The sequence below is a fragment of the Eptatretus burgeri genome, chromosome 13 (assembly GCF_056783735.1).
Source record: "Eptatretus burgeri isolate ZD-2024b chromosome 13, Ebu_testis_v1, whole genome shotgun sequence".
NCBI lineage: Eukaryota > Metazoa > Chordata > Myxini > Myxiniformes > Myxinidae > Eptatretus > Eptatretus burgeri.
In genome coordinates, this window is record NC_140973.1 from 10505261 (window position 1) to 10518415 (window position 13155).

Consider the following 13155-nt stretch of genomic DNA (forward strand, 5'->3'; position numbering starts at 1 on the left):
ACAAATGAATGCTTCATGCCCTGTTTGTGCTGAACTAAAACCCAGATTCTATGGCGCGGCTTCTGGCAGATTGATCAAGGCCACTTCTCCCTTCGAGAGACTAAACATTGACTTCAAAGGGCCCCTGCTGACCGAGACAGACAACAGATACATATTCACTGTTGTTGATGAATATTCAAGGTTCCCTTTCGCATTTCCGTGCTCGGATATGACCTCGGGCACTGTCGTGAAATGTCTGTCTGACCTCTTCGCTATGTTTGGGAAACCTTCGTACATACATTCAGACAGAGGGCCCGTGTTTCATGTCGGCCGGGCTAAAACAATTCCTATTAGAGCACGGCATAGCAACTAGTCGAACGACGGGTTACAACCCACAGGGTAATGGGCAGGTGGAACGATATAATGGAGTTATTTGGAAAGCCGTAACTCTGGCGTTGAAATCGAGAGGACTGGGCCCCGAGCGGTGGGAGGTTACCCTTCTCGACGCTCTGAATTCCATACGCTCTTTGCTCTGCACGTCCACCAATGCAACTCCTCACGAATGAATGTTTACTCACCAGCGACGTTATGTTGACGGCCAATCGGTGCCCAACTGGCTAACCCATCCCGGAACAGTGTTCATGAAACGCCCGGTACCACAAAGCAAGTATGAACCCATGGTGGAGGGGGTCGAACTCATCGATACTAATCCAGAGTATGCTCATGTCAGGCTCCCGGATGGCAGGGAGACCACTGTGTCGGTTTGCCATTTGGCTCCCTCAGGTACTCCTCCCGCAGGTACACCACCATCTGGCACTCCTCCCTCTGACATCCCCTCCCCAGGTGTTCCCCCCCCAGGAACTCCACCCGAGAATGGTGGCGACGGAGCTGCCGCGTTCCACCCGAGAGCGATCGGGGAGTCATCCCCGGCACGAGTCGAGGCTCACCAAGAGGATCGGAAGCCTCCCTCAAGTGAAACCGCCATTTACTCCCGGAGAGGTCGACGGATAATACCCCCTCGCCGACTCAATCTGTAAAGGGGATTATCGGCATCCTCGATGCTCATGCTCCTATATGCTCGTTACATAATATATCAATGCTCATTACCATGCTCCTACAACTCAAAATAATCCTCACTGCTTGGCATGTATGCTTCTGTAGTTTAGATAGTTCGCGTTGCTTGAAATGTATACTCCTGTAGCGCTGAAGTAATCATGGTGCGTTAGTTGGGCCTCTAGTTACATTTTAAAGACGGGGAAAATGTGGTGAATTGAAGGTCGTGACGTGTGATCACATGTTGCACGGCTCGAGCACGGAATAGATAAAGCTAAGGTTCCACTCGGTTGGGGGGATTGTCCCAGGGGCATTGTCGTTTACGGCGGCGATTCACTTGGTGCTCGTTGAATGGTGAGAATTGAGAGTATATCGAACTCCGGGCTTATACTGATTTATTTTGCGGTGATTAGTTGCACGTGTATACCTTACTGCTTATGTACTCCTTGCTGCACCTGTATCCCCTGATGTGCCCGTAGAAGCGGCTTCAATCAAATGGAATAAAGCCTACACTCTGAAGGTTCTTCTCTCGTTTTCATTTCAAGCACCAAATTTGGCACAAATGTACATTAATATGTTGCGAACATTTTCAGATATTGGGCCACTTGAAATTCTCTCTTTATGTCCGCCATATTGGATTTCAAAATGGCGGCCACTTGAAATCTTCATTTGCTATTATCTCTGGACGTAATGCAGCTATTGACTTGATTCTGTTATCTAAATGTATGTTTTTGGGGGCAAGGAATCCAATGGTACCATTTTCAACTTAATATTATCTATCACAGTCTGTTATATAATTTTATTTGGAAATTATCTCGGCAAATATTGGATTCAACACAATACTTTGAAAAGAATGTCTTAGTTCTGTAAATGTCTGAGGTATAATACTGACATGCTACATGGTCTTGTATTTGAGGCTCGGTGTACTGGTATCTGAGGCTAGGTATATACCAGTACTGAAGATACGTGTACATAAACAGTGTCATGTTAACAAGTTCAGCATTGCCACTAGTACATGTATGTTGTTGACTCATCGTCATGTGCAGTCCCCTTCACACACACAGAGGGCTGTGCACTGAAGGGCAGCCTTTTTGCACTTGCAGCGCCTCACACACTCTTTCTTGCACTTGCAAGAAACCAGCTCAATGCAGCTGTGAGCTGCCTCAGTTAGCCTGGTCCAGTAAGGTGTGTACTGTCCTTCTCCAGTCCTTGAACAACCCCAGTTGGTTGGTGGAGGGAGCTCTGGTGCTGGCAGCAGTATCTGCCCCACACATGTCCACCTTGATACACTGCCCTCTTGACATGTTCCTCCAGAGCTGCCTTCGTTGGAGGGATGAGCTGCACATTGTTCTTCCTTGCGAAGAGTTTCCTCCTGGCCTTGTCAATGTCTGTGCATTTGCTGGTTCGATCATACAACAGGATCACGAACCTCTCGATGATGCGCATTGCATCGTCTGGTATATCACGAGGTGCAGAGGATAGCAGCAGCAGCGCCTCAGTGAGTTCTGGCAGTACCGTCCAGACTGCCCACGCAGTCTTCTTGCCATGTCTATGAAAACTACACACAGTGTCGCATCCAGTTAGAGCGTGGAACATTGGCAGTACACGAGCCTTCTCTCGTCCCAATCCAGCTGCTATTTCGTGTGTTGCTAGGTGTGGTATAGCCTGCGGGCCTGCGGGGCAGGGCATGATGGTGGGGGAGTGGTCGGCGTGATCATCGTGGCTGCCAGGGATATAAGGAGTGCGCGCCGCCTGAGGCGTCGTAGTGGATGCCGTAGTCGCCACGGCTTGTGTGTGTACTGAGTGCGTAATAAAGGAGAGCTGTGGGCAAAGTACGCCCGCGCTCCCGCTTGTGCAACACAGCCCGGCTCGACTGTTCCCCCGCTCGTGTCTGCCTGCTAAGCATCCCTACCACGACACTACAGTTGGCTGACGAGGATCTTCGGAATGGCGTGTGCAGGGTGGTGGCTGGGTTCGGAGTGGCAGCGAGTAACTCAGCGCACCTCGCGCTTTTCGAGGTTCCGGAGGAGTACGCATCGCGAAGAGCGTCGCAGGTTCGCTCGCCGCGCGCACAGGCTCCGGAGCCAGGAGGCTCGCCAGCGCGGCCAGCTCAGGCATGACAGGAAGTCGGGGCACGGCGCGCGGACGCGTGCCGCCTTCGTCGGAGTCGACTTCGGCCACGTCGAGTGGGCAACGGCCGCGCTCAGTGTTCGTTTTATTGAGGCACGACAAATCGGGGGAATGATTTCTGCAAGGCCACGGCTAAAGAACGAGGACACGCACTTCGGCACGGGCGCGGCGTTGGACGTTGCGCAAGCTCTGAGGAATGTCCGGGGTCTCGATGGTCGGTGCGCTGCAGATGGTCCGGAGGTGACAAGATCAGTGGCAGGGGAGGTTGAGATGACCGGGGCACTGATGCTGCTACCCATGTTAAACCTGCCTTCAATTGGTCCGGAGGTGACAAGATCAATGGCAGGGAAGGTCGAAGTGATCGGGGCACTGTTCGGGTGTCGAGTTGAGTCCACTCGTGCTGCCCTCGCATCGCACACGTACACCGGCGAAGCGATTGCACTGCTTGCGGTGGCCGACGGCTCGGTGCTGGACCGGGGTCGGAGCGCCCTACTCTCGGTGTTCGTGGTGCGAGGGGAGGGGCCCGCCCTTTTGGGTCGGGACTGGCTGACGCGCGTCGGGCTGGATCTCCAGTTCGTACCTCCAGGTGTGCCGGTGCTCCCTTCGGTGCTTTCTTCATTTTCTGAGGGCGAGGTTCTGGCAGCGGGGGCCGCATCGATGCAACGGGAGCAGCCGTTCGTTGCTGCCTGCAACGGTGATGTGCGGTGCGGAAGCAACGGAAGCCGTGCCAGCTCTCGCGATGAGCTCTCGCGCTTCGGCTGCATTCATGGTGCGAGGTGCGCCTGTGTTGTTCGGGCAGTTTCAACGAGTTGCGGCGAGCCCGTCGCGTTAAAGGAAGTCACGGGTCACAACATCGAGTCGACAACCAAGAGACGGACTCGTGATGTGGGTTATGGGTTGCTGTTCATTGCATATTTGGTTTTCATTGCTCGAGTGATGCGGTTTAACGTTGTTGAAATGAATGCCGACAGTTCATGTGTGGGAATAGGTTTGCCTGAGATCAATCGATGGGATTTGTATTATGATCGATATGAGGTGGAGGCTTTGGGAGCGATGGTGGCGAATAAAGAAGTTTGGTTGGCCTTCCATTGCCCCGGGCCGCAGGTGGTTGCTTTGTCATGTGCAGGAATTTTATCGAAAGAACGCGCTGTACGAGAAAATGAGTTTGTGATTGTACCGACGATATTCTTATTGATTTATGACGAGCCTGTGGTTGAAGTGTGGTTTAAATGGAGTTGCTACCGTCTAACTGCCGTGTGGGTCTCGGAGATCGACTCGGAGCCGGGGCTGGTGCACTGTTCAGCGTTACCCCCACCTCTGGTTTCGGCAAGGTCAGACGTGCCTGGCGCCTGGGATGCGGCTCTCTGTTTTCGCTCAAGGCCGTTTGGACATGCGTTGGAGTCTCAACTGATTGTGGTGCGTGGGTTGTTGTGGGGCCTTGGTTGCATCCAGCCAGCGGCGCTGTTCAGCGCCCCCACCCAGGGTCAATCGGGTCTGGCGCTGGCGCCACGGCTTCCAGACAGCGGGCTTCCGGCCTCGGAATGTTTATCTGCTTCAGGTTTGGCTGGGGGAGATGTGCCGCCTTGTGGGCCGGAGGCGTTTGATGGTGCCGGGGGAGGTTCGCTCGGGAGGTCGCCGCGACCTCGCCAAAGGCCATGTAAGCGTGAGCCGCCTGGGGGCGTTTTTGCTGCGTAGTGCTGCTGTGCTTCTCGCCTTGCTGCTTCATATCGGTAACGCGGTCAGAGTTTGGTAGGTGCTTTGTGCAACACAGTCTTCGGAACCTGGCCGTTGCAGCTTCACTCGCTCGCATCGACACGTTATATGATGTGATGTGCTTTTATACTTCGCTGTTTTCGTTTTTGTACCATGTCTGCTGTTATACCGTAGTACTTCGTGCTGCTTATGCTTATCATGATGGTGATCATTTAATAATCATAGTTTTAGGAGGGAGGAGTGTGGTATAGCCTGCGGGCCTGCGGGGCAGGGCATGATGGTGGGGGAGTGGTCGGCGTGATCATCGTGGCTGCCAGGGATATAAGGAGTGCGCGCCGCCTGAGGCGTCGTAGTGGATGCCGTAGTCGCCACGGCTTGTGTGTGTACTGAGTGCCTAATAAAGGAGAGCTGTGGGCAAAGTACGCCCGCGCTCCCGCTTGTGCAACACAGCCCGGCTCGACTGTTCCCCCGCTCGTGTCTGCCTGCTAAGCATCCCGACCACGACACTACACTAGGTATCAGAAATTCTGTCCTGTTCCGAATGCCAGCCACAGTTTGTCTTCTGGTTGCAACTCCTGTGCCAGGGACACTGCCAGCACCACAACTTCGGTGTCTACAGTCCGGATGAGTATTGCATGGTGTCCATGCTGGACTGCGTGAGATGCATGCAGCAACATCTGAGTGTCAGCTTCTTCATGGTTACATGGGGCGAGTGAGGTCAGATCTGGCAGTAGTGGCTTGCTGAGCACTGCCTCTCCATCAGTAATGACGAGTTGCTTGTCCTTCTGGTCAAACCATTCCGTGAGAGCTGCCGAGAGGAACCTGAACAGCTCGGTCTTGTTGCTGTCCACTCGTATGAAGTTCTGCCAGTTTCCTGGTATGGCTGCGGCAGCCACCACACGTCTCCGCACACCTTGTCCCCACTTTGCACGTGTACTACCTTTCAGTGAATCAGCAAGGTAAGTATCCCAGACCAGATTCAGGCGTGACACTGTTTGCAGCTTCGTGGACATATATGGGATGAAGATCTGTTGTGCATACTCTTCAAAGGTCTTTGATGCAGCCGGCTTCAGCATCTGGACGATGGCTGCTCCATCAAGCACAATACAGGTCGTGACAGGAGTCTCTGTCTTTGCATCGGAGACTTCTTCCAAGCATGTGAGGACATCACTCTTGGTTCCAGTGCAGAGGCTTCCACCATCAGACAATGCAGGAGGACATGCCTGATTCTCGTGACAAAAGAACTCAAGGTTTCCATCCCTCGTCTGGCAGCCAATGTACAGGCGTGCGAAGAGTTCACGGTCATTCTTGATGGAGGCGAGCTGTTGCTGACCTATGCTCCGGCTTCTTGGAGTGGAAGTGCTGAACACCTTCAGCTTGTTACGAGGAATGGGTGCGTCCACTGCCTTTGTTCTGTCCAACAAACACTCTCTGGTGAAAGCCTCGAACTGTTCTTGGCCAATCCTCTTGGCATTCATCACGGTCTCCACAGCAGCAGGATCTGCGATCTCCTTTGTGTCTAGTTTGACTACATCCTGACTCTCCTCCTCGAATGGGTTGCCCATCTCCTCTATGACACCGACGAGAGAGCGAACGTCTTTCACAAATGAGGCCTGTACACTTGGCATCTGATCATGATGACGTGTGTCTGCTGTTTGCCGTCTCCAGTGTTGGTTCCCATCCTGGAATTCTTCGATCACCCTGGCAACTTCTGGTCCCGCAACCATCCAGCGACGTAGGGCACTAGGGTTGTCAGTGAGCCCAACTGCTCCACCGTCTCCTTTGATGCAGGCATTATTCTGCTCATGTGCCTGGTCAATCGGGATTGAAGAGAACACGTTCTGTGTTTTCTGAACGGTGAAGTGGCTTTCCCTGAATTTCCTGGCTACACCTGGGTGTTTGATGGTGAGTTCAGCCATGTCCTTCAGGTGCACTGGTATCCACCTAGCATAGTGGATGTGATCCAGTGCATGGAACCAGGGGACCAGCTCTGTCAGAGTATCGAGGTACATCATTAACGCTCCCTGCCTGAGAGAACGCACATACACTAGAACCAACAGTTCTAGTTCCAGCACGGTTGCCCAGTAGTGAAACTGGGGGATGTCTTCTCCTCCCTGGCAACACCAGTTTTCAAACTCCGGAAAGTCCCCTGCATCCCTGGTTTCTCCCAGACAGTAGTGGTTGTGTCGGCACAGTGTTGCAGGATGTACAGTGCTGCTGCAATCACTTAATGTGAATTTATATTTTAGACTGCCAGTATATATGAGCTTGTCTGAGTTGTTATTCGTGATTTAGTATCGTTTTTTATTTATTTATTTATATTTACAGAACTGAGACATTATTTTCAAAGTATTGTGTTGAATCCAATATTTGCCGAGATAATTTCCAAATAAAATTATATAACAGACTGTGATAGATAATATTAAGTTGAAAATGGTACCATTGGATTCCTTGCTCCCAAAAACATACATTTAGATACCAGAATCAAGTCAATAGCTGCATTACGTCCAGAGATAATAGCAAATGTAGATTTCAAGTGGCGGCCATTTTGAAATCCAATATGGCGGACATAAAGAGAGAATTTCAAGTGGCCCAATATCTGAAAATGTTTGCAACATATTAATGTACATTTGTGCCAAATTTGGTGCTTGTATCACAAAATGCACAATTCTTTTGAATATGTGGGCAAAGCCACCCCACTATTTCTACATGTTTTAAGTGATTTCCAACCCCCCCCCCCAAAAAAAAATTGTTTGAGAAAGAAAAACCAGAAAAATTTTCAACAAAATTTCGATTTTTTTTTTTTTTTTGCATTTCTACATCTTATAAGTGATTTCCAACAAAAAACATGCCAAAATTATAATTGCGGCTGATTTTGGAACTTCAGGTGGATATACCCACGTAAAATCAATTTCTGTCTCAAGGAATTTAGTTATGACGAATGAATTGAGTATGTAAAAGTTAAAAGTAAAAGGGAAAGTTGCAAACTATAACTCTATGAGCACTGTTGACGTCAAATTGAATGAATAGGATATCAGGTTAACTTGAGTGACCTAGCAGTATTGGCGGTGGAGGTTTTGCACTCTACCGAGTGCTCCCCCTCTAGTTATACACTGTCATGAGCTGAAGTGACTTAAATGGATTTTGCTCGATCCAGAGAATACCAAGTGGCAGCCATTTTGAAATCCAATATAGCGGACATAAAGAGAGAATTTCAAGTGGCCCAATATCTGAAAATGTTTGCAACATATTAATGTACATTTGTGCCAAATTTGGTGCTTGTATCACAAAATGCACAATTCTTTTGAATATGTGGGCAAAGCCACCCCACTATTTCTACATGTTTTAAGTGATTTCCAACCCCCCCCCCCAAAAAAAAATTGTTTGAGAAAAAAAAACCAGAAAATTTTTCAACAAAATTTCGATTTTTTTTTTTGCATTTCTACATGTGATAAGTGATTTCCAACAAAAACACATGCCAAAATTATAATTGCGGCTGATTTTGGAACTTCAGGTGGATATACCCACGTAAAATCAATTTCTGTCTCAAGGAATCTTGTTATGACGAATGAATTGAGTATGTAAAAGTTAAAAGTAAAAGGGAAAGTTGCAAACTATAACTCTATGAGCACTGTTGACGTCAAATTGAATGAATAGGATATCAGGTTAACTTGAGTGACCTGGCAGTATTGGCGGTGGAGGTTTTGCACTCTACCGAGTGCTCCCCCTCTAGTTATACACTGTCATGAGCTGAAGTGACTTAAATGGATTTTGCTCGATCCAGAGAATACCAAGTGGCAGCCAGTCTCACCGCCCAGTTTGGGCGATGTGCTCCATCCATGACAGGTTTTATGACAAATTTTGTGGCCTAAGAGCTCCAGGAACTTTAAACCAGAGATGTAGGCTGAAGGATGGAAGGGGTGGGGAGAGGGGGCATGGTGTTGAAAGCTAGTCCTTGTGGAGGGACATCATGAGAGAATGCCTGGTCTTGGTTTAATGGTTAGGGTGGTAGGCGTGGGATCCTAGGATCCTGAGTTCAAATCGCACTCAGCTGTTGAATTAATAACAGGTGGGGTTGACTCTGCCTGTCATCCTTCCGAGGTCGGCAATATGAATGCCAGCTTGCTGGTATCCTGTGTCAGAGTAGCGACCCATCCAGGATTGTGCCCAATAGCGAAGGAGTCTGCTTAGGCAGCACCAACGCTCTGCACAGAGTATGGTCCCAATGGATGGATGGATAGTGAGAGCGTGGGATTTTCCTGCTTTGGAAGATATATTCCAAGTCTTTGATCAACAACTTATGTGTGTTCGAAGCTCCAACATCATTGAAATGAATGGCCAGGGATTTGAATTGATGAATCACCTCGGTTTATGGCTACTTCGTGACAATATAAAAACAGCTTGGCCAATGAATCATCATGGATGCTGGACTGTGTCCAAAATAATCCATTATTGATGTTCGTACGCTGTCATATCCCAGGTGCTTCATTAAAACCAGGATTTATGAGCTACACACCTTCCATGTAAAACATCCCCCAAGCCGTGTCACATCGATTATGGTTTTGATTGTCTGAGAAAAAAACAAACCTGGCAGTATCCCAGGCAAAAATGCTACAGTTGGACCTACAGCATATGAGAGTTGCACTCTCATATACTATCATTGGGAAAAGGTCCTGCTACAGTGGTCTGCAGAGAATTACTACAGGCAAGGAATGCTATGTTTGCCTGGGATAGAGTGAAGTTTCAGTTGTGAGTACATAAACTGTGATGGATTCTACGCAACATTAGGTAATAAAATAGAATGACACAATGGCACAACTCACTCTTGGAACTGCGTAATGATGTCATATTTGTGAATGACTTCTGTAGATGGGCGGGCCATGGCCAGGATACCATCTGTTACCCTGCAGCAAACGAGGCATGATAAAGCTGCGGAGTTGTACAAAAACCCCTAAAATACACTCCTCGTCAATATCCGTCATAGTTTATCATTCAGTGGGGTCTAAATTATTTTCTAGATGATGAGGATCATTGGTGAAGAAAATAATGCTGTGAATCGAATCCAAGGATGATGGCTGGGACACTCACCAAGATGAATAGACCCCAGAGAGCGCTTGATCCTCAGGGCGAAGTCGTTCAGGATTTTCATACTTACACAAGCGACCCCTACACGACACTGAACATTGAACAGGGCCAGGGACAGTCCGCCGCAGCCGCTCGCCCATGCGTGAGTACTTTGGCAAGGCACGTCGGTAACCTGCAGTGGAATAGACAGACAAGCTGTGTTTACAAAGAGGTGCAAAAAAAAACATGTTACCAGATATGAAATAAAATTTAAACGAGAACAGCACTCAGTAGAGCATATACCTCTGCCAGGCTGAACAGTTTATGTTTTGTATCCACTGATAGGCTGGATCTGGATCTAATCAGCTCGTTCTTGTCACCTACTCAACTCATCCACCGAGTTTTGTCGTAACTTATCCACAACTTTTTGATATATGTTTTCTCAACCTGTGTCGGAGTGTCGACCCATCCAGGATTGTGCCCAATAGCCAAGGAGACCGCTTCGGCAGCACCAACGCTCTGCGCAGAGGATGGTCCCAAAAGCTGGATGGATGCTTTCTCGTTTTTGGTCCTATCTCTCAATGGTGAAGAATCACTTTAAAAATTCGTGTCTCCAGATCCAGATCTTTACCAAAATCGAATCAATTCGTCCGTGTCACACACCAAACCTCTCCCCCAAATTTCGTCCGAATATATCCACAACTTCTTGAGATATCCTGTTCACAGACAAACAAACAGAGGTGAAAATGTAGCCACGTCCACCTTTGGCAGTGAAGGTTGTGGCTCTCAACGGAATCCTTTCATCTGCTTGGTCTATCAAGGCTTGGGTGCCCCCAAGGCAGGGTTCTGGGCCCAGTCCTACCTTCTTGTGGGTCAGTCGGGGATGATATTTGGTTCGTTTTTTTTTTTTACAAACTGGCTGGCCAGGCCTGATGCTCGACTGAAGATGACAGGGAATTGTAGTTTTTCCAGGGGGCAGGCAATAACTAGTCCACTTTTCACAACTGACACCCTGGGATCTTTCACGTCCACCAAATGACATGATTATTTTTCTGAATGATTTGTAACAATAAAGTTTCTGAATCTTTCTGCTCATGTAGAACCCTCGATAATCTTCCCTTTTTATCCATATGGGAATGGATATTAGGTGTTATATTTGTCCGGAAATGGGTACACCAGACTTGATTTGTTGGGGATGGGAAAGAACAATGAAAATCGAGATTACAGGATGTAAGGGGTAATTTTGGAGCGCGTCACACAGGAGAAGGATCTGGGGGTGGTAATACATACGGGAGGTAAGCAGCACAGTGCCAGGCAACTATGGTAAAGCAAATAGGGTTTTAGGTTGTATTCGGATGGGGATCATTTATAAATTAAAAGAGGTGGTGTTAACATTGTACAGGAATTTAGTGAGGGCCACATCTAGAATATTGTGTGCAGTTTTGGTCACCACAACTCAGGAAGGACATAGCTGCCATGGAGAGGGTTCAGCGCAGGGTGACAAGAGAGCTAGAATCAGCTATGATGAGCGGCCGAAGGAGACAGAGCTTTATACACTAGAACTAGAAAGGAGGCGGTTTTGAGGAAGGAGATATGATAGAGATGTTTAATATAATGAAGGGTATAGATAAAATAAGTGCAGAAGAATTATTCAGCAGAGCAGACGATGATAGGACCAGGGGCCATAGCCTGAGAGTAAAGAAGAGGAGAGTTAAGACGGCAGTAAGGTCGGGGTCTTTTACTCAGAGAGTTGTTGATGCATGGAATGATCTTTCTGGCAAGGAGGTGGCAGCAGAAATAGTAGATAAATTTAAATTGGAATTAGATAGGTACCTGTAAGTTATGGATATATAGGAGTATAGGGATGCTGGCAGGACTTATAGGTAGCTTGAGCATTGATGGGTGATTGTGTGCATGTGTACGGAGTGCTGTTGGTGGGGGTCTCGTCAAAGGGTGTTGGGTGGTTGATGTTGTGTGTGTGTGTTTTTTTTACACAAGACAGTATACGCCTTTATCCCTTCCCCTGGAAAGAAAAAAATATATACAAAAAACACTTACTAAAAAAAACCAAAATAAACATTTTGTATTTTCTTCTGTTGATCTTGTGTTGATAAATTGGTGTGTTGTTGATGTGACGCAGGCATGGTGGGCTGAATGGCCTCCACCTGCGTCTGATTTCCTTGTGTGACCTTTGATCCATTCAACGACACTATTCAACACAACCCAGACAATCTCAATCGGCATCCCTTGTCATTCCTCAAACTGTGCCACATACAAAGTTACTCCAAACCCTATGGACTGAAATCTTTCCCTCACCCGAACACTTTGCCAAACTAAAAAAAGGGTAGTTCATTAAATGTCAGTCCCTGGAGGGCAGCTTAGTTTTCACGTGCTTATTAAAAGGTCACTGTGGCAACACAGCACTGAAAATAGGACGAACAGAAAACAACAATAGGGGCTATAAATTGGAATCGTAGCAATGGATGTTGTCCGCAAGGATAATGTTTGTAAAAGTGAATATCATGGGATAATTACAACTACATGAACACCAAATTGGTTTGCCCTGTTTGATGTTCCTCTCTGGGCACCTTTGATGATGCCACAACAATAGTTTCATCCAAAATATTGTGTTGATTTAAGTACGTCCACATCTCCAACAACCCCGCCGTCCTTCAAACCCCATCCCTTCTATGTGTCCCCCTCTTCAGTGTCCTTCCACTTCATGTTCCCCCCTTTTTACATCCCTTCTCACATCACCCTCTCAAAACTTCCCCATCACCCCATCCCCTCAAAGCCTCCCATCACCCCATCCCCTCAAAGCCTCCCATCACCCCATCCTGCATCCTCCCAACTCCTCCTTCCACTGTCCCTAGCTGTGGGCACCTCAGACATCCGAGGCCTCTGCTCCAACCTGACAGATCTCTCAATCCAGGACACATCTGATAAACCAGAAATAATCAGTTTAGTAGAATCCTTCCTCCCACAGGACATCCCCAACATTTTAGTCTCTCCCCCTTGCTGTTGTCTCGTCCAATTTGATGGGCAAGATCACCACCCCGTCGGCGAAGTTCCCTTCACATCAAGAGCTCAATTTCTCACTGTCTGTGTAATGATCTTACACCTCACAAACCCCAGGAGTACCTTTGGCTGTGACTTCCCCTTGCTGCTCTTGCACATCCCCTCTCTGCCCTTTTCATCCTATCATTTGCCCGAGGT

General features: G+C 48.2%; 1 protein-coding gene across 1 annotated transcript in view; it reads right to left on the reverse strand.

The window, feature by feature from the left end:
* Window positions 1–13155, reverse strand: part of PTPDC1 (protein tyrosine phosphatase domain containing 1) — a 94331-nt gene that overhangs the window by 59339 nt on the left and 21837 nt on the right. The window contains exons 5-6 of the mRNA XM_085851098.1: window positions 9964–10132; window positions 9699–9779 (exon numbers count right to left, since the gene is read on the reverse strand). Of these exons, the coding sequence (XP_085707224.1) occupies window positions 9699–9779; window positions 9964–10132 (250 nt within the window). The remainder of the gene's footprint in view (window positions 1–9698; window positions 9780–9963; window positions 10133–13155) is intronic.